The sequence below is a fragment of the Hippichthys cyanospilos genome, chromosome 16 (assembly GCF_059441005.1).
Source record: "Hippichthys cyanospilos isolate Australia breed blue-spotted pipefish chromosome 16, RoL_Hcya_1.0, whole genome shotgun sequence".
In the NCBI taxonomy this organism is placed as follows: domain Eukaryota; kingdom Metazoa; phylum Chordata; class Actinopteri; order Syngnathiformes; family Syngnathidae; genus Hippichthys; species Hippichthys cyanospilos.
In genome coordinates, this window is record NC_142384.1 from 16,632,187 (window position 1) to 16,652,863 (window position 20,677).

At 42.6% G+C, this 20,677-nt stretch overlaps 2 protein-coding genes across 5 annotated transcripts in view; both read right to left on the reverse strand.

The window, feature by feature from the left end:
* Window positions 1-1,683, reverse strand: part of LOC148410985 (thyroid hormone receptor alpha) — a 65,975-nt gene extending 64,292 nt beyond the window's left edge. For all 3 annotated transcript variants that reach the window (XR_015868133.1, XM_088436511.1, XM_088436509.1), the window contains exon 1: window positions 1,523-1,683. The gene's annotated coding sequence lies outside the window, so the exon portion shown is untranslated. The remainder of the gene's footprint in view (window positions 1-1,522) is intronic.
* Window positions 1,684-2,865: 1,182 nt separating this feature from the next.
* LOC148410987 (vesicle-fusing ATPase) lies at window positions 2,866-20,215 on the reverse strand. 2 transcript variants are annotated; one of them, XM_088437017.1, is made up of 21 exons: window positions 20,106-20,215; window positions 14,780-14,865; window positions 14,541-14,640; window positions 14,259-14,298; window positions 13,444-13,610; window positions 13,261-13,371; window positions 12,010-12,085; window positions 11,518-11,673; window positions 11,163-11,362; window positions 10,905-11,070; window positions 9,873-9,947; window positions 9,303-9,490; window positions 9,134-9,229; window positions 8,894-9,050; window positions 7,909-8,042; window positions 7,054-7,200; window positions 6,811-6,945; window positions 6,367-6,480; window positions 5,738-5,793; window positions 5,502-5,552; window positions 2,866-4,634 (listed from the first exon to the last, which is right to left on the reverse strand). In XM_088437017.1, exons 1-20 carry the CDS (start codon window positions 20,115-20,117, stop codon window positions 5,522-5,524), a joined length of 2,247 nt encoding a protein of 748 aa, XP_088293143.1. In that variant the 5' UTR covers window positions 20,118-20,215; the 3' UTR covers window positions 2,866-4,634; window positions 5,502-5,521. The 2 variants fall into 2 exon arrangements, with proteins under 2 accessions (XP_088293143.1, XP_088293144.1); XM_088437018.1 differs by lacking the exon at window positions 5,502-5,552.
* Between the last annotated feature and the right edge of the window lie 462 nt (window positions 20,216-20,677).

Here is a 20,677-nt window from a genome sequence, read left to right on the forward strand (position 1 = left end):
ACAACATGGTGAGATTAAATGTCATAAAAGTGTCATGTGGTTGTTTTAGGTCTTTTTGTTTGTTTGTTTTTACTAACACGGGAATGGATTTGGAGTAAAACTAATGCTCTGAATGAACCCAGCCTTCCTTAACAAAAAATAGGGGAAAAAAAACTAATTTGATCCCCAACAAGGCCATCAAGGCTGCATTAATATCTGCAACCACAGTTGAAATTGATTTTTGGCTTGTATAGCTGTCACTGGATGAGTGAGTGGATGAATGAGTTAACTTATGCCCTGCAAACCCAGTAAAAATGGATCTTTGGCACGTACGGCTTTCGACGGCGGGCGATGGTTTAAAAATATTCTTCATCATTTCCCATACACATTCACTTTCAACGTTTAAATCCATACAGCAATTTGAAAACACATTTCTTCGTGAAGAATGACCTTCCCGGATGAAAAATCAAATAATGTCTCGTTACTAATTTGGACGCGAGCACTTTTACACATAAACGACAACATGTTTGTATTGCTCACTAACACACACAAAAAAAACGCAACCCCGACTGTCAAATGTGCCATCTTAGCAAAACTGTTGTTGCATCAATGTACTCTTGAGAAACACAATGTCCCATCTTGGATCATGTCAACATTACGGCCGTTTTAAAGCAAAACGCAATCAGAAAGTCGCCTTTCAAACTATGCTGGATGTCTCAAAGAGTTTAAAGACCCAAAAAACAAGGTAAGCCGAATATTAATAACGGCTCTCAGTATTTATCAGAGCGGTGCAAATGCCAAGTGGCCATAATGTTGTTTGCCGGTGTACAGCATGTACTGTACGCTGGTTTTGCATAACGAAACGGACAGCATTAAATTACAGTATATCAAGTGTTGTTGCCATAGCCCGCTATATTACTATCCTATGCTCGTGCAGGGCAGTTGCACCCAAACGGCAAAATATCTGGCATGTCGCGCCCCTTAAAAAAAAAAAAAAAAAACGGGCTACTTTTCTGACAGTCAACCTGCAATCCATGTAGACTTGCGCCCGCCGGGCTGCGTTACATTGCAGCGACGTACTCGTGAGATACACAATGTCCCGTCTTGCATAAAGGCAACACGTTCAGCCATTTTTAAGGCAAAACACAATTTCGCGTCTATCTGCCTAAAAACACTGTGTTCTTTGTATCCGTTTCGGGCTCGAGGCGTTTCAACACACGCGAAGTAGGTGACACGCCGAGTTCACGTATGCGGCGCATGCAGTCTTCTATACGTTTGGCTCGTGTTACCGTAGCGGGGGACAGGCGGCCAAGCAGACCGGCCGGGTTGACTTGAGGACAGCCCCTCACCTTGCACTGTAGCCCCGCGTACGCAACCGCATGTGGAGGAACCACAAGGCAGAGCCAGAGCCGGAGCCGACACTCGCCGGCCGGCTCGTACTTACGCTGCGTATCCGCCTCAACAAGCGACGTAAAGCCGGCTGGAAAAGACGGCGAAAAACGCGGAACAAATAGGCGGCCGAATCGAGTGCAAGTGTATTTACCGTCTCCCGAATGAAAAAAAAAGGGCGTCCGAGCCTCTCCCAGCTGGCCCACTTTCCCTCCGCTGTGTGGCGCGTGTGTGGCCGCAACTGTCAACGCCGCTGCCACGGTCCGTATGTGCGCGCTGCGTCCTCCCCCATGCCCGAGGAGTCAGTGCGGCCGAATGCGGGTCAGGGCAGAGCACCGTCGCCTGGGCCGCGGAGGATTCGTCACGAGGCTCCGTGCTGCCCTCTAGCGGCGGAGAGGGAACCTTCCCCCTCCGGGCCGGTGTTGCATAAATCCCCGGGAATGCCGGCGGAATTAAAGGGCCATGTGATAGTACGTTTTCCCCCGGCAAAGGCAATTAGAAAAAAAGTAGGTCGGGGGCGGAAAAAGTTTTGTGCTCATTGAACATTAGATTTTTTTTAAAATATCGCGATTGAGTAAAAAAAAAAAAAAAAAAACGCAGGGGTCTTGTATAGTGGTGAACGACGGTTACTGTACTTAAAACAGTGCTTTTCAATTATATTTGAGAAATGTTTTCTGCCCCCCACAGGAAAGAGAAAACTTTTCGCAACACCCCCACTTGCCGATCATAAATAATTTATTTATATATACAAATAAATTATTTATTATCCCAAAAAATGTATGTTTACCCAAAACGGTATCCTTTTTAACATTGACAAAAGAAAAAAAAAACAATATAAACCAATTTTCAACAACTGTTAATTATTTTTTTTTACATTTGTACAGATGAAATGTTTTTCTAAGGCAGCGGTAGAAAAATAGTGGGGCGGGCGCGGATGTCCCAGGGAAAAGGATTTGTTTTTGCTGTGTGAAGTGTAATTGTGCTAAAATAAGCATTGGCATCTTTTTTTTCCAGGCACTTTGATGCAATTTGTTTTTTTCTGCTTAGACAAATCTAGAAAATGCTGTTAAAAAAAAAGGGTTGGTATTTTTTTTTTCCTTTTGTCAATGATAAGGATAGTTTTAAATTAAAAAAAGCATCCAAAAATAGTACGAGCACGATTAATTGTAAAAAAATAACATTACTATTAATTCTAAAACATTTCAAGTTGTTTATTTATTGAATAAAACACTGATCATTTTTATACCTTGTATTGCAAAATCATCTTGCGGGCCGGAACAAACCCGTTGGCTAGCCACAACCGGCCCACGGGCAATATGTTTGACACCGCTGCTTTAACTGATGATGTCATCCAACAAAGGTGGAGAGAAGGTACCAAAATAATACGAGAACTGACTTTTCGCCTTTTTTGGGGGGGGGGGAATCATGTGATGTTCGCAAGCCGAACTCCTAAGCATTTATCACGTGGTCATTTTCAATGGACAGCATGTGGCAAAATGTGTTTTTACAGGTTTAATGTATGCACGTACAGGAAAATAAATAATACATATTAAGCACTTACTCCAGACAAGTTTTGTCATCAAAACTTCTCGCAAAACAAGACCGACGTATTTGGGCTTGGACAGACTACATGGGCAAACAATAAACAATAGGGTGTTTTCTTTTCTGTGCATCTGTGCCTTTTATTGCAGTAATACACCAGGAAGTAGAATATATACTGTATATATGTATATATTTACACAATCGCACACACACAGACAAGCACACACAGACGCCCACTAACATAAATATTGCCAATGTTTAAACCAAACAAAACTTTGGACATTAGCAGTAAATGAAATTCATGAGGGGAAAAAAGACAATCAATTAAACACTACCTCATTAAAATGACAAACTGCTCATCACACATACACAAATTGTTACGTTTTCTGACATGAAAAACCCACAAATGTTCACTGAAATACCTGACAAAACTAATACTAGATTTCAAAAATGTATGGAATGATTTTTTTTGTTTCCCGGTCCAACAGAATGATCAAAATCAACAAACAAACTAGTCGGGACAAAAAAACGCCATGCTTAACTTAATACTCTGTTTCACAACAATACGAGGCAGTCGACTTTCTGAGCGGCACGTTCGGGTCCAGAATGCCTTGCTTCATCTGTTTTGTGTGCAATCCTGATTAAAAAAAAAAAAAAAACGGGGCACAGATTGTGCCTCGTCACAAAGTGATAGCTTGTACGACAAAATATTGAGCATATTTTTTGTCCCGTTACAATTTAGCCCCCCATGTGTACATATACACATTCATATGCATAAACATGCAGTGTTTGAATTTCAACACACGCGTGCGAGCACTCGCTCGAGCTTCATCGAAGAACCGTTAAGTGCTAATGTTTCGATGTTGTTGATTTTTTCAGGTTTTTGCTTCATATCCATATTAAAAGTGCATTGCTTTTGTACTGAACAGCGACAATGCCAAAGCCAGACTAGCTTTAATAAACTGCACAATCAGCACTCCGACATTCACTTCCACGATAACTGACCTGAAGCTGTGAACACAAGGATAACAAATCATACCGCATATCTGGAAAAACACTCTCAATATACTGCCTGTGTTTATATATACTATGTACTCTGGTCTTAAATTGGTTTTACATTGACTCTAAGCCATGGTGAAGTCACAGCTATTTAAAGGCTTAACATTTACACACGGAACAAAGTACATTTTTCTTAGCCACTACGCGGTCACCACAATCCTCTGATAGTACATAAAGCAAATAATCCGCGTCGTATTTATGACAATTCAGACGCATTCTATTTGTAATACCTGTCTCATAAAGACCGTCATTTAGCGAGACGATAACACCACACAAGAAGCTAAAAACATACGTAGCTTTTTTTTTTTTAGCACGATGCACAAAACAGCACTTTTTTTTAACAATCATCTATTGCGATATCTTTACAGATAACAATGACGGTACAACTTCCCGTGGATTGCGAGGATATGGCGGCAAGTGTACTTTGGTGATGGGGATGTCACACGGGCGGGGCGGCGATATCGCCGATAGAAACATGCTGACGTAACTGGGGATCGAACAGTGTCTTTTTCTGCGTGTGTATTCGGAACGGAACGACGGACGGAGAAATGACTTGCTGGGCGGATACGTCGACCTCTTCCTCATTGCGTCCTGTTGGCGGGTGCTTGACCACGAAACGGTTGCCGCGTTCCGGGAGCCGCTCCTACTCGTAGAAGCTGCGATCGCTGTAAAATATAAAAAAAAGGTACACGTGGGTGAAGTTGGATGAAACTAATAACGCTTGCTTGCAGTTTTCCATATGGTCGTAACATAATACGAGGCTCCGCGACATCTACGCAACGTGCGCGGCGCTACCTCGACTTACGAACGCCTCGTGAGGAAAAATTCAGCTCGCCGAACGCCTCCAACACAAAAGCCAGAGGAAATTGTCCGCTGATCATTTTTAAAAGCGTCACGTCGATTAGAACCTGACGCAAAAACTGTTTTTAATGATCTAGGGAGCTGAAATTTCCAGCAGATGACTAAAACTCGGAAAATTCCGAAATGCGCCGATTCTGACATTTCTATGTGATTGCAGCTGGACGTGCCACATTTTGTGTTTGTCCAAATTTTGGACCATATAAAACCATTTTAATTATAATTTTTGAGAGGCATTTTAATAGGATTTATTACTTTGATTTTCCTGCGATTTTTGCAAGATTCTGTTGCGCGGCAGTCAAACTGCGAAAATTCTTTGTTGACTCGTGTTCCACCTCAACACAGTAGGTGGCGGTAGAGACCAATTAATGGCTATGTCTTAAAGTGACTTCACAGACGACAAAGACAAACCTTACTCAATTGTTTTGTTCTGTTTGAATCAATTTAACCCACATAATGGATAGAACTGAACAATTTGAGCGGTTGAAGGAAGAAAAATGTCCATAAATACCTTTGACTATTACACCTTTAAAAGCATTTACAAAATTAAGGGGAAAAAAAATGACTTAAAGACTACAGTCAACACTTGAGAAGAATCTACACTACAGTTCTAAAAATAAAGGCGTTGTCCTATTCTAACAATCGCCATTGAATTGGTTTACTGTTAACCTTACCAGTGCACCACGCGAACCACTTAAATTCGGATTTGATTGCCATCAATCAAGCTGATGAAGAAGGAAGGGGTGGTGACGGTGAAGAAAAGGCACTCCAATTGTTTGGACGCACACATACAGACATGACGGCGGCGGTAATGGGGAAAAAAAAACAAAAAACGGTTAAGCAGATGATGGAAAACGATGAAGTGTTGTTGCTGACGCTACACGGGAGTGATTTTTGGACGCGTACTCACGCTCCCTCATCTCGCAGCAGAGACAGGAACTTGGACACTCTGTAATCTTGGTCCATCTAGAGACAGAAAAGAGATGCTGAGCCACAAAGTGAAAGCACAATTTCATGAAAATGTATTAAAATTCTGAAAAAAAAATACAATAAAATAAATTCATAAAATATGTAAACAAAATAAGGAAATAAAACGGTGTGTAATTTTTTCCTGCTTAAATTTTTTTGATCTATTTAATCTTTTACTTTCTCAGCCATTTGTTTTCAGATTTTTTTTTCAAATAAATGAATAAATCAATCAATATTATAGCTAAAACCTTTGCGCCAAACGTGAGGACTTTACATACGGGTATTTAAAAAAAATAAATGAAATAAACTACAACCATTAAAAGCTTAATTCAATTAAAATTAAAATGTCATTGAGGTCCTTGGGATTTTTTTTTAAAGCCCTCATAATCCTTTTAGTACGTTACAAGACCTGTATTATCAGATTATCATACCCGTATTTTGATTTTTGTGCCGAATACTATTTCCAATACTGTCTGTATAAATACCTGCAGAACACACGCAGACTTTGCCACAGATAAATCCGAAAAAGCACCGAGTTGACAGGTCACGAAGTTTTACTGGCGTTTGTACCTGCAGCGACATCTCGATAAGCACGAGGAGTTTCTTAATGCCGATCCAAACTCGCTTTCCTTTAAGCTGCTGTGCGATGCTGGCCCTCTCTTTGTCTGTGAAGCTCCCCAACAGCTGCATCACAAAAGGACGCCATCGTGTCAGTGATCCCTGCCGACATCTTCGAAGCTGAATGCTTTACATGTGGCAGGCACAGGGGAAAAATTGCCATTTCGTTCACCCAAAAACTGGAAACCCAGTTTTTTTTTTTTTTAATATACCGTATTTTCCACGCACCCTCAATTAATGACATATTCTAAAACGTTTTCCATATATAAGGCGCACCTGATTATAAGGCGCGCCATCGGCTTTTAAAAAAATAAGGCTTTTACCCGCGCCTTATAGTGCGGAAAATACGGTGCGGATCACAGATTCAATCAAGTGTTTGCGTGATTTCGTTTCTACCTCTAAAGCATCTACAAGCTGCTCCCCGGTAGAGATGTTGGGGATGTGAATGGTGGTGCTGAAGGCGTCCAACATCTCCATCTCCTGGAGGACATCCTTCCTGCTGGTGGTGCCGATGATGAGCAGCTTCCGACCCTGAAATCAATCGCAGCGCTCCTTTGACGCAGAGATTCTACGGAGATAAGTCGTTGATTCATACCGCACGTTATCATTTATGGCCAACGTCCATCCCTTCGTTCTGACCTTGGGAGGGGCTTTCTTCAGGAGCACCAACAAGGCTTGAAGAACCAGATTGGAGAAACGTGGCCCGATAGGGACGTAGTCCAGCAGTCGCTCGATGTCATCTACCACCACGCAGCTCAGCTGGGATTTGTAAGCATCGTCAAAGACCTGAAACGCGGAACGCATTTTTTAACGGTTATGTCACATTCATCATTTGCTCTCGGTGGGGTAGCAGTTATGAGAGTAACTGCAGCCCGGGCCAAACGTTTGGCCAAATATGACACCAATACTCATGTCCACAAAGTCGTCTGCCTCATTTAATGATGGGAATTTAGAGAGGTGGAATTGCTGCAAGCGAGGTGTCAGGAGTCCTAAGTCATACCCACGGTACGTAAAGCCTCCAGAGAATATTCATGAGCCGAAGTTGCTTCTCGGCCCAGGGATTGGACTTACTCACAAAAACATGGCCAGAAGTCCACTTCTAACCATCCGAGAAGAGTTTGGGAAGAACGAAGCCTTTTTGCGGCGAAGGGAACAAAACAAAACAAGGGTCGGCGCGGGATTTGTCGGGCGAAGGAACTCGCCAAGAAAAGCCTTTGAGAAGAATGACACGCTCGTAATTATACTTCAGTATCTCAGGGTAACATCTGAGCAAAAAAAAAAAAAAGATCCGAAAACACCGAAGGGGCAAACCTAAAGAAGCCAAAAGCTGCGGCTCAAGGCGCTCGGATTTCTCGCCGGGAATAATTTCACCCCGATACATTTTTGTCCAACTCTAACCGCTTGGGAATCACTCATGCGTTTGGCTCCTTTCTCTCAAGTAACAAAACAAGATGATGTGCCGCCTCACAATTGGTTAAACATTGCGGCACTAACCTTTTTGATAGCCTGGCACTTGGAGATCTCAGAGTGTCCAATCATCTTGTCCGGTGAACAGATCTTAATGAAGGGGAACTGCGAGTCCTCGGCAATCTTGGCCGCCAACGCCGTTTTTCCGCTGTGGGGCGGACCTGGAGGTGTGTTTGACAAGTGACATCTTTGACAAGCGGAATGACGTTTGTAGCCGGGGATTATCCATCCGACGTGAATCGTTTTACTTAAAAGCGCCGCCGAGCCAATTGAGTCGACTTTTTGTGTCATGAATAACGCTAGGCGTCTTGTTCCGGTGTGACAATTCCTATTAATCCGGGATCCCCAAATTTTGTTTTTATCCGAGGGACGCATAACGCTTCTCGGTTGGGGGGCCAGGTCAGTTTGTAAAAAAAAAAAAAAAAAACATATATTCATATAAAACAAATATTCCTCCCCCTTTCTGGGATCTTCACAGGGAAAAATGTAAAAATAAAAAACAATATTAATGCCACACATGTCCAAATATTAATGCCCATTTCTGTTAACTTAACGGGGGGGAAATGAAAATAAATAACGATATTAACCCCTGGGGGAAAATTTTGACCCATCTAGGGCATTTTGATGCATGATATCAAAGGAAAAACATAAAAAAATACTAGGAGGCACATAGGTGGCAAATTCAGCCCATGTCAGGCTCTTTTACTGCCATTCAAAATTAGAAATATTGTCAATTTTGGACAAATTGAAAACTTGATGTTTTATCGTGCATTTCAACCGATTGTTGCATGAATCCTTTCAATGGCAACTCGCGAACAGGGCGCACTTTTTGTGTTGACGCCCCAAGACCACCGGGTGGCGTTAGCGGCAAAATTATGACATTTGCAAGCCTTTTAATGAATTCGACAATTGGCTTAGCCTGGACTTTGATAATGCAAAGGTCGTAATAAATATTCCTATTTCTCATTCATTGCTCATTCCTGCAAAATTATAAACAAGCGGCAACGCCCACCTTCCAGCAACACAGCCACCAGCGGTGTGCGATCACTGTTCTTGGTCTGTTGCACCAGCAATTCTCCGTCATCGAGGACGTGTGTAACTGGGTCACCCCATTTGATGATGCCATTCATGATGTAGCTGGAGTAATCCTCCTGGTTTGTACCAAACGCCTGGGGGAAAAAAAAAACAAGAGGAATCATCGGGCAATAGTAAAATTGCAATCTGCGTGAATGGAAAAAGAGATGATACTCACGGGTTTGATGTCATTATTAAGGGATCCCATGAAGTCAGCTCTGGTGACCTGCAGCTTCTCCGCCCTCTCCATGTCCACCTCAACTGTAGACGTAGCCTGAAAAGAAAAACCCCAAAGCCGTCAATATGCCGACCGGCCCGCTTTCAGTCCAAATGACTCCCAAACTGACCTTGATGTGTCGGTTCATGGCGGTAGATTGGGCGGCCCTGACCAGCCCCTCCAGCTCTGCACCGCTGTAATTCTTGGTTTCAGATGCCAGCTCTGGAATATTGACATCCTGAGACAGCAGGTTGAAGCTCCGCATCTTGTTGGTGTGAATGGTGAGAATCTGAACGCGACCTTTCTCATCGGGAAGACCTGGTGGTAGAAAACGGTAAAGAACCAAAAGAAGGATGAACATTTTGCTCAAATTAAGATCCAGCCCCCCCCCAAAATACCCCAGTTCATTTTCAATGACGCTTTGAACAAAACAGGCGGACGTTTTTCCCATTGCAAATGATTCAGCTCCTTTACGTCACTTTGTAACATATTTTTAACCGTTGCACCCCGCAACAATTCTGCATATTCCCACCGACACACGCAAAAAGAAACATCCATTATCATTTCCCTTCATTCTATACTTCTCCAGTCACATTCCACATCTTCAAATCTTGAGTTTCGTGTAACATTTCAGAAATAAAAGGGACTGATTTATAGTTAACGGGAGTGTGAGACAAAGAGAAACGTGTTCGAAACTTACCAATTTCCATCTTGACCTCAAACCTGCCGGGCCTCATAAGGGCATCGTCAATCAGGTCGGGCCTATTGGTCATCCCTGGTGAAAACAGAAAAGGCCATGATGGAGAAGCAGAAAGGGAGCAGACAATGAAGACGAGAATGATGGATCACTCGTCCATCCGTCTTCTATCCCGCTTGTTCTCAATTTGGTGAGCCGGAACCGAACCCGGCCTACTTCGGGCTAAAAAAAAAAAACACAACGCCCTCGACTTGTTGCTAATCGCAGGGAATGAATGAAATATATGTTGACTTTCAACTCCTCAAAATGTTCAGTGGAATTAACTCTATCCATACATAAATATTTTTTTTGGGGGGTGGGGTGCTATGCCTCGTTTATTAACTAAAATTGTGATAATAGCAAAAGTAACTATGCTGTACACTTATATATTTGGACAATATCAACATATACTATCTCATAATCAGAGTATTTAAACTTGAAGACTTTTGGGAGTCCAGGCTAAGCCAATCATTGAAGTCATTGAAAGGCTTAAGAATGTCATAAGTTGGCCGTTAGCGCCACCCGGTGGTTTTAGAGTGTCAAAATTGCGTCCAAAATTTCTATAGCACCCAATTCGCAGGTGCCCGTTGAAAAAAACGATGCAAAAAAAAAAAAAAAAATCGGGGGAAATGCATGACAAAAAAAAAAATCCGATTTTCAATGTCCAAAATTGACAATATTTCCAATTTTGAATAAATGAGCCCGACGTGGGCTCAATTTGACACCTATAGGCCGTACCTCTCGACCTCCCGTTTGCAAGCATTTAGAGAGTCGTCGTGTTTTGACAACCTATGCGATATTTTAGCATCAATTAGCATCAAAAACATAAAAAAAAACCATTTGGGTCCAAATTTCATTCCATATTCATTCATCAAATTTGATCATACAAACAACAAAAAGGGTGAATTCTCATGGACCTAACGCGTCATTTGACCATATAGCGTAAAGAATGCGGCGAGCGGACCTTGGTTTAAAACGTAGGGAGGTGTGATTTACCAATGACCAGGATGTTGTTCAGCTGTTCCACACCATCAATCTTGGAGAGGAGCTGGTTGACCACAGTATCATGCACACCTGTGCTGCTGGCGCCCGTGCCTCTCTGCTTGCAAATGGCATCCAGCTCATCAAAAATAATGATATGAAGGCCGCTGTTGGCTCCCAGCTATAGCAGACGCAAACGAAAACGCCGGCCGGGCACGTTAAAGCGCCGCTGAAACGTTCCCTTCGTAAAACGACAAACAGCGATTTGCGCACCCGCTTTTGCTCGTCCTCGGCGTCGGCAAACAACTTGCGGATGTTGGCCTCGGACTCGCCCACGTACTTGTTGAGGATTTCGGGGCCGTTGACGATCTTCGGCTCGCGAGCGTTAAGCATTTTGCCGATCTGCCTGGCCATGAGGGTTTTACCGCAGCCTGGGGGTCCAAACAGCAAGATGCCTTTCACGTGCTTACAGCCTGGACACGGGCGAGAAAAGAAACCAAAGAGTCATTCGTGAGTAATGCAGATAGCCAAATAAGATTTCCATCCGTGAAAAATGTGACCGCGCCCACCGAGACTAAATCTACCAAAGCTTATGCTTCAAAAAGAAAAAAAAGGAAAGTGTTCTCACCCATTTGCTCCACAATGTCTGGAGGGAAGACTCGAGAGGCGAAAGCTCTCCGGAAAATGTCGGAGAATTCCTTGTCCAGACCGCCGATTCCCATCTTCTCAAAGTTCCAGTCTGGGTTGATGATTGTCTGACGTGCCTCCTTGGTCTTCGCCTTACCTATAAAACAATGAACACTAAGTACTTGCGCCATAAGACAAATACATACATGCACGTGACACATGATATTTATATTTTCCACAAATTCTTTTTTTTTCATCTTTCCCAACACTAATTGATTGTCCGCATCAAATCATTTATGATTCGTTGACGCTGAAATGCAATAAATCACGTCGAAGATTCGTGTACTACTGCCATCTCGTGGAGACAATCGGTACGTAGTCGGTTGTCATTCATCATTAAAAATAAGTTGTTTCTCTCCCTCGAATCAATCTTAATACGGCATGTAAATTCGTCAATAATATATTTCCACCCTACTTCAAATAAAGAACATACCAACAAGGGTCAATGATGAACTCTCTGCCTTTTCGAAAATCACCTGACTGTTGCCCACGAGCAGGCCGACATCAATCTGTCGAGACAAACGGGATCATTCAATATTTCAAATGAGATTACCAGCAAAATAAATACATTTGAAATCTTTATTTACTTCGGTTCATTTCATTCGTTTTGCAACGGTCTGCTTCTTTACACTTTTTTTATGATGATGTAAATATTCTTCCGCTTTGAATGGACGTGTTCGTGCGAGAAAGAGAGGTGCGATTTTTTTGTCCCCCTCTTACGCACAAAATCCGTCTTATGAACCATCCAACATGCCGGTCAGTGTGTCCGCACTATTTTTTTCGCTTTGCCGCATCAACAAAAATAACTTTTCTCGCAGGTCACGGAAATGCCGATATGCTATTGGTCGATTAAGGCGGTCACGGAGATGCCCGATATGCTATCGGCCGGCGTCACGTCAATCGCAGAAATGTCGATACGCTATTGGCCGAAGGCCCTCATCTAGCTTGATGGCACGAGCCGGTCGGTGTGTTGTGAAGACTTTGCAAACTTTTATCTGTTAGACATGGCTTCTAAAATTGCAAGTGGCGGTAAAGGAAGAAGTAAGAGGATGTTGACAGTAGAAACCAAGCAGGAGATAATAAAAAAATACGAAGGAGGCGCGCGCATAGTTAACCTTGCTCGTGAGTATGGACGGAACCGCTCGGCAATCTTCTAAGGGCAAGACTTTCCTCGCCGGGGGACGGACCTCGCTCGACAACAAAATGGAGAGGCTTCTTCTATTATGGATTCGAGAGGAGGAAATCGCCGGTGAGGTGTTCTCGTTTGAGAAAAGTTCTCGTTTAAGACAAAAATAAAATCAATTCCGCGGGTTGGTCTCTGCTCCCCTCCGCCTCCACCCAGCCCAAGTCACGTCCACCCAAAGGTAAAAGTCATTTTTCCTTTGTATATTTATGTTATTTAAATTAACTGTACAGTAGATTATGTTACTCATTTTTAATATGTGTATAAAGTCGTGATGTTTTTACCTAAGGTTTTTGCACGCATTCGCTAATTACCATTGCCCGTCATACGGCCAATTCGAGTTACGAGCTTCGCCGCTGAACGGATTACGTTCGTAACACGGGGGCCCACTGTATTCCCTTTTATACTGTAATGTTCTCTTTGTAAACTCCACTGGAGGCGGTCGGCGTCGTACGAACAGGAGCTCTTCTATGTTCTCTTTTAAACGAAAGCGCACGCTACCTTCTGCGGTTTCTTTCCAGAGGCCGGCTCGCCTTTGAGGATGCTGGCATCCATCGCCTCAATGTCTTTGACAACCAGTCCGAATAGTTTGTCGCAGAAACTGAACACCAACTGAGGAGCAAAATGGGACAGGGAAGGTTTGCCACATCAAAAGCCAAACAACCAAGACTGTAGCGAACAAACCTGCTGCGTGACAGAAAAGCCCTGGCTGTTGAATTTCTGGATGAACTCGGCGGCCATCTTGTCCGAGTCGTAAGGGGAGGAGTCCGTACTCTTCTTCTGCAGGAAGTCAATTTCGATCGTCATGGCGCCGATGCACTGCTTAGACTTGTCAAAGTTGTAGTTGGACACTGAGGGTGAACATTTTTTTTTTAAACATCGTAACAAAACTAATCGCCATTTCTATTATAATTACCGTACTTTCCGCACTATAAGGCACAGAGAATTTAGAGAGTTTAGGGTTATTATCTGAGTTATTATTGTTATTACTTTGAGTCTGACTATATTGTGATTGAAAAACGTTTATAATATGTCACTAATTGGGGGTGCGCCTTATAATCCGGTGCGCCTTATATATGGAAAAAGTTTTGAAATATGTCATTAATTGAGGGTGCGCTTTATAATCCGTGCGCCTTACATATGGAAAAAGTTTGAAAATATGTCTTTAATTAAGAGTGCGCCTTATAATCCGGTGCGCCTTATATGTGGAAAAAGTTTTAGAATATGTCATTAATTGAGGGTGCGCCTTATAATCCGGCGCGCCTTATAGTGCGGAAAATACAGTAGTCTTACATAAACAAAAACAGATGTTACTGGTGCATTATCACTCGTGTTATCATAAATTTCCAGGGATTGAAGAATGTTGTTGCTTTTTTTTTTTAACTAAATTGCAAGCTTAATTTAAGTGATCCTTTAATCAAAACGGTCTGAATGCGATCGGGCTTGGGGGTGTTGTCAGTTATCTGTATCTGATTTGTGACCTGCAGAGAGTGTAATACCTTCCACCTCCTGGCCAATGGAGAGACCGGCCCATTTTCGCTGCAAGACAGATCAAACGAAAGCTCAGCGACGGCAGTAAAAGTTATTAACTCCTTTAATGCCAAAGACGTATTTTTTTTACGTCCGTAACTCCATTTTCTAGAGCCGTTTATCTCACGATGAATTCAGACGTTCAAGCGCGTCGATCCGGATGACGTTTCCGCACTCGTCAATATTACGTCTTCAAGGATCAAACGCCACGATGATTTGCTTGATAAGATATTCGGTATTTGTGTGAGTACCTGCGGCAGGCTGAAGGCAATTGAACCGGGCGCCACAGTGTGATGGGTCTTGACTGTTAACACAAATTTGTGGTTGGGTGTGGCCTTCACAGTCACGTGTCTGCAAAGAGATATCCGTCTTACTAAACTCATAAATAAGGAACGAGTACGTCTAATCGAATCACCAAAACGGGTCGGTTTCACATTTACTGGCGACGAGAGCGAGATTGACGATTGGCATGATAATGATGAAGACTCACTGTCCGGACTGCAGATCCTTCTCGCTCACCACGGCGCAGTTTGTCAGAGACAACTCATCTGTCGGGCATCGCGCCACTTGCATGGTCTGCAGAAGCAAAGAATAAAAGGACACTTTTAGGCATATTGCGCAAAAGGGTGATAAGGGTGATAACCGTTTCGGTCTGCGCTCTACCTATTTCGGTAGGAAATAAAGATTCCTAAACCTCGTATGACGATTGGTTTTCCCGCCGGGTTCCATAGTGTTATTGTAACAGAGAACCGCTATCAGCAAAAACAAAAGCACAGACGACCGAAGATGACGTCACATCACCAAAATCGTGACGTTGATCGCTCCAAGATGCAAGTGTGACATTTTCAGCGGTGTTTTGACAGACGGCTTGAAAAATAGACAAGAAATGCATAAATTATTTGATGTGCTGGACTGTGAAATCTTGTAATGCACTTGAGGAGAAGAAGAGTAGATTCCCCATTTGTATCTTCTTAACTCACTCAAAACAAACTATTGACAAATCCGAACTGTTTTCTTTTTTATACTTTGTCATTTATTAGTATTCTGTGCCTCCAGGTTTGATTGGAATGAAAAGCAGGGCGGTATTTATTTTTTTTTTTTAATTAGTGCGATGATGTCATTCCCCGCATCAGCTTCTCGTCCATTTTCATCTCGATAAATCAAAGGAAAAAACTAAAGCAGCGCAGTTGGCTCAGTAGCAAGCTTCAACTACTGGAGAAATTCCAATGCGCGTTACTGCAGTTTCAGTAGATGACATGGTAACCATGGCGACTACATTAAGAAGCATTCCGACAGCGCTACGGACAATAAATTGGGTTCACTGCAGGCAGATCTATCAGAGGCAACAAATGCAGATCTACCATATATTGTTTGATGCCATTTCTTTCAGTCAACCATGAAAAAGAGTGCTTTGGCGTCCTTTTTGATCTACAGGATGCAAACACTACAGTACACACCAAGCAGTTGTGACGTTCCAAAAGAATGCCATAGGTGTCTGGCTGATTGAACTTTAGAACCTTTCGATTTGAATTTGTATTCGTCCACAAAGAAACAATCAACTAAAGTGTCCTCTTTTATTAAAAAAAAATAATAGCTTGATTATTAATAAGTGTTTGTCCTCAAAAAATAATCAGAGCTCTACTGTTCTGTTGAAAAAACATTAACTTAATGATTAATGAATAGTCGTCCACAAACAATAATCAACATAAAGTGTCAGACCTGTTCTCAAAAGAAATAATTATGAATATACGCGAATATACGCCACTTTATCAATGACATTGCACCGGAAGCGCTTCGCATGACCCCAAACTAAACTTGAATAAACTTACATGCTCAAAAGAATCTAAAACATAATTAATAGCACTCCTGTGGACTTGTAAATGATTCCTGGATGGCTGGAAATGTAAAATAAAAATGTACAAATTAAACATCCTAAAACTGTGTCTGCCTCTGCACTCATCACCAACCCACCAGCACCATCTCAAGACAAACAAGTGAACTGCATTCGTGTTGTCAACTGCTACAATTCATATGATTAACTTAAAGGATTTTTTTTATTACTCTTTATACGATACATTATGATTATCGTGGAGCAAAACATGAGTAAGATGGATGACATGGACAAATCACACACATGCACAGAAGAATGCAACAAGCTAAGATTTGAACCATCAACTTATGACCTAACACTCAGGTATTTTGACTGTTATAATCTATCCCGCATTATCACCTGCAAACAGCCATTTTGCAGCTCACCCAAGGCTAGAAAAAATTGATAACATGACAAATCATTTGCTGCTTCAGCCTTTACCCTGCAGCTACCAGTTATTGCAGGTAAGCTAATCTAGCTAACATGAGAAATTAAAAGTGCCAGTACTGTAAGAGTAAAGGGCCCAAACGATAATTTTTTAGGACATTCAGGCCTGTGGTATTGTTAAATGCTGTTCATAAATGTTTTTAATGTAAAATCTTTGTTTTTATCTTCTTTATTACAGTTATGCATTGTGTTGTATTTGCATGTATGTAGAGCATAGCTGTCAAAAGTCCAGTCCTCGAGGGCCGGTATTCAGCACGTTTTCAACACTTCTCTGTGAAATGCACCTGATTAAAATGACTAGGTTAATTTTCAAACTCCCGCAAAACTTGCCGTTGAGCTAATCATTTGAATCAGGTGTTTTAGAGAGAGAAACATCAAGAACATGCAGGATACCGGCCATAGAGGACTGGAAGTTGATGCCTGTGATAGCGCGATAAGATGGCGGCATGCATGAGGGCAGTTTTAGACTTTCAAATCCCCGATTTTGTCGTACACCTCTGCAATGACAAGACCGCTGCCTTTTGCGAAAACGATAGGTGTCGAACCCCAGTCATCGAGGGCCGGTATCCTGCATGTGTTCCGGTTTTCTCTCCCCGACACACCTGCTTCAAATAATTAGCGCATTAGCAAGCTCTGCAGGAGTTTGAAAATGATCCTAATCATTTGAATAAGGTGCGTTTGAGAGAGCGGGTTTAAAAACATGCGATGTACCGGCCCTTGGGGACTGGAGTTTGACACCTATGGCGTCCAGAAACGCATCCAGATTAGATGCAGATTTTTTTTGTCAAAACACCTACCCGATTCTCACCTGGACTAACAAACTACCCAACACATATAAATCAGACACTAACAAATCATGTGACAGTCTCTCTGATACACTGTGCTCCGTGTCAACCAATCAGCTTCCTGCACCAATAGGCTCTTGTCCAGGTGTTCTCCCTTGTATTTAGTTTCCTGCTTTCCCATTCAGTTCTTGTCAGATCATTGCCATATGCACTTGAATTTATTCCTGGGTTTAGTTTATTACTTTGTGCAACGTTTCTTCTGTCCCTCTCATCGGCGCCCCTTGCTCATTCCAAACATCTCACTCCCAAGAATCCCACTGAATTATTCATCGAGCCCATCGTCAGGGGGGAATCCAGCTACACGTCTGCACCGAAAATCAATGCCGCAGGATCAGGGTGGAGGCGCCGTGGCTTTGGATACCTAAAGGTACTGCGGCGCAACGGGTGGTTATCGCGGTTCCGTTTCTGATAAACGAGGTTCAGACTGTTCAAGTGTCCAATCTATGAGAAGAAGCGGAAGTCATGTCCACACGCGTTATTTGGCTACTGAACCTCCATAGTCAAGGTTGTCCAACGCCAGTCTTTTAGAGCCGGTATCCTGCAAGTTTTTCGGACCCTCTCGGCTACTATCGGGAGGGAAAAACTAGCGTTTATTTCGTAGTATTTTTCTTCTACAGCATTTGGCCTATTCTCACCGTTCCAACTATAAATGATTCCCCCAATTCCCGCCATTCCGCGGCGGTATCCATTTTCCTCTTCCCAGAATTCAAAATGTGCCCAGAACTCAACCATTTTCAGTTTTTCCCTTGTCTCTTCTACAGTATTTGGCCTATTCTAACCGTTCCAACTCTAAATGATTCCCCAAATGCCCACCATTCCATGATAGCCATTTTCCTCTTTCCGCAATCCAAAATGTACCCAGAACGCAACCATTTTCAGTTTTTCCCTTGTATCTTCTATATGATTTGATCTATTCAAACCGTTCCAACTATTAATGATTCCCCGAATGCCCAACATTCCATGATAGGCATTTTCCTCTTTCCGCAATTCAAAATGTACCCAGAACTCAACCATTTTCAGTTTTTCCCTTGTATCTTCTATATCATTTGATCTATTCAAACCGTTCCGACTATTAATGATTCCCCGAATGCCCGCCATTCCATGATAGCTAGTTTCCTCTTTCCGCAATCCATAATGTACCCAGAACTCAACCATTTTCACTTTTTCCCTTGTATCTTCTATATGATTTGATCTATTCAAACCGTTCCAACTATTAATGATTCTCCGAGTGCCCGCCATTCCATGATAGCTAGTTTCCTCTTTCCGCAATCCAAAATGTACCCAGAATTCAACCGTTTTCAGTTTTTCCCTTGTCTCTTCTACAGTATTTGGAAATTCTGGGATGACTTGTGTGTTACACCTCAAGACAGTAGGTGGTGCCAGAGAGCAGAAAATGTTTTTGATCAAGCTGTCTCTTCTTGCTTTACACAAACCAAACCAAGTGCAATCGTATTTGGCTGAGCGTGCGCGAGTGGTATGTCGTCTTGCCGGAGTTGTGCTAGTGTGTGTATGTGTGCGTTTTTGTGTTAATGTCTAATAGACACTCTATCGCCGCCCTTGAGTGTGGCAAAGTTCGTAACTAAGGGCTACTCTAATTCATAAAAAGAAGGACTCGACGAGGTGCGGCCAGAGTCGCTGGAGACGGGAACTGTACGCATCTCTCGGGTCTCCTCGTGAGCAAAAAAGAATCTATGTCTGCTGTCTTCCTTCTTGTCAGGTTCATTTGTCAGACATTTGTAAGAAATTGTACACAAAAAAGGAGACAAGGCAATCAGACATGAGCCAAAATAAATGTGAAGTTCAACATGATGACTTGCGTACTCTTTCACCGGAGTTTTGGTGCAGATAACCAGTCCTGAGAATAAATTCTCAACCAACTAAGTAATATTAGTTGTTTAATTAATATACAACAATGTTAATAAGGATGATGTCATGTTAAATAATAGGAGAAAGGAAATAAAATACGCATAAAATACAAAAAAAAAGGATTGTTTATGGTTGCTGCGGCTGTATTGGGGCGTACATAGAAATGTAGGAACTGATACCCTACTTCGCGGGTTTCAGACTTTGCGGGGGGTTGACACCCCCCATTAACCGCGAAGTAGGGGGGATGACTGTAGTTTGTCCAAGAAAAAACAACCGCCATAATATCATTCGAAATATCATGCGAACGACTAGCTTTGCCATCCGTCGAACGCGTTCCCGTGCCCATGAAAAGACTGCAGAGTCAAGGCGATTTTTTTTTTTAGGCATGACACCCCGGAATGATGCACAGCGCGTTACGTTGGATGCGTCTCCAGTGGAAGCTCTTATTATCGATGACCGCTTTGTACGCAGCGGCGTCGGCTCAAGGGCAAGCAGCTCCCGGGATTAAGCAGCCATACTCTTGCTTTGACGCGGCTCCGATCAATTTTGAATAAATACGACCGCGCGGCGAATATGCCTCGCGCGCTGCAGGCACGCGTGTAAATGTAGCATCGAGTTCGATTCAATGAATGCATACATATAAACAAAATATCCGGTTGCTTTCATTCGATAGACGCAACGAGCCATAGTCCGACATTTTGTCACCCTTTTTATCTGTGTGCTAACCAGGAAGCGCGCCTTGGTCTGAAAACGCCGTATTTAAGGAAATAATGGTAGCTTTTTCTTACCCGGGCCGCCATCTTCGAGGTTCGTGGTGGATCAGTGATGCAGTAAGTGGTGGTCGGAACAGGTTTATGGGACGGGTGGGCATGGGCGGACGGCTTTATAAAGCCAAGCGCACTCATTTCCGATTGGCTGAAACGAGGAAGAGCTCGCAAAATGGAAGCGTCCCATTGGTTCCCGTGTTTTGGACCAGCCTACTTGAGCGCGTTTGTATGGCGTGTCAAACCCACTCGCTTGTGTACATCATACGTATTAAAAAAAAAAAGCTGTAAAAAACTGTTTTAATACTGGCCTGATTTAAATACATTTAGAAATGTGTAAAGAACTTGAAACAAAACGCTATAACGCTCATGTTTACTTCAGTCAATATAACAATACAAATGTGTTGTTTGTGTTCATTTTGATTCCCTTTGAATATTTTATGAAGGTTTTGCATATTACCGTCATCAGGCGGTGCCCGAATCAGCACCACGGAGAGCGACATATGTAAGAACGAAGCCACAAGGTGGCGGTGTTACTCTGTGACAATCGTTTTTAATAGTTTGTGATTACACACCTTTAATACTCTGCGACAATT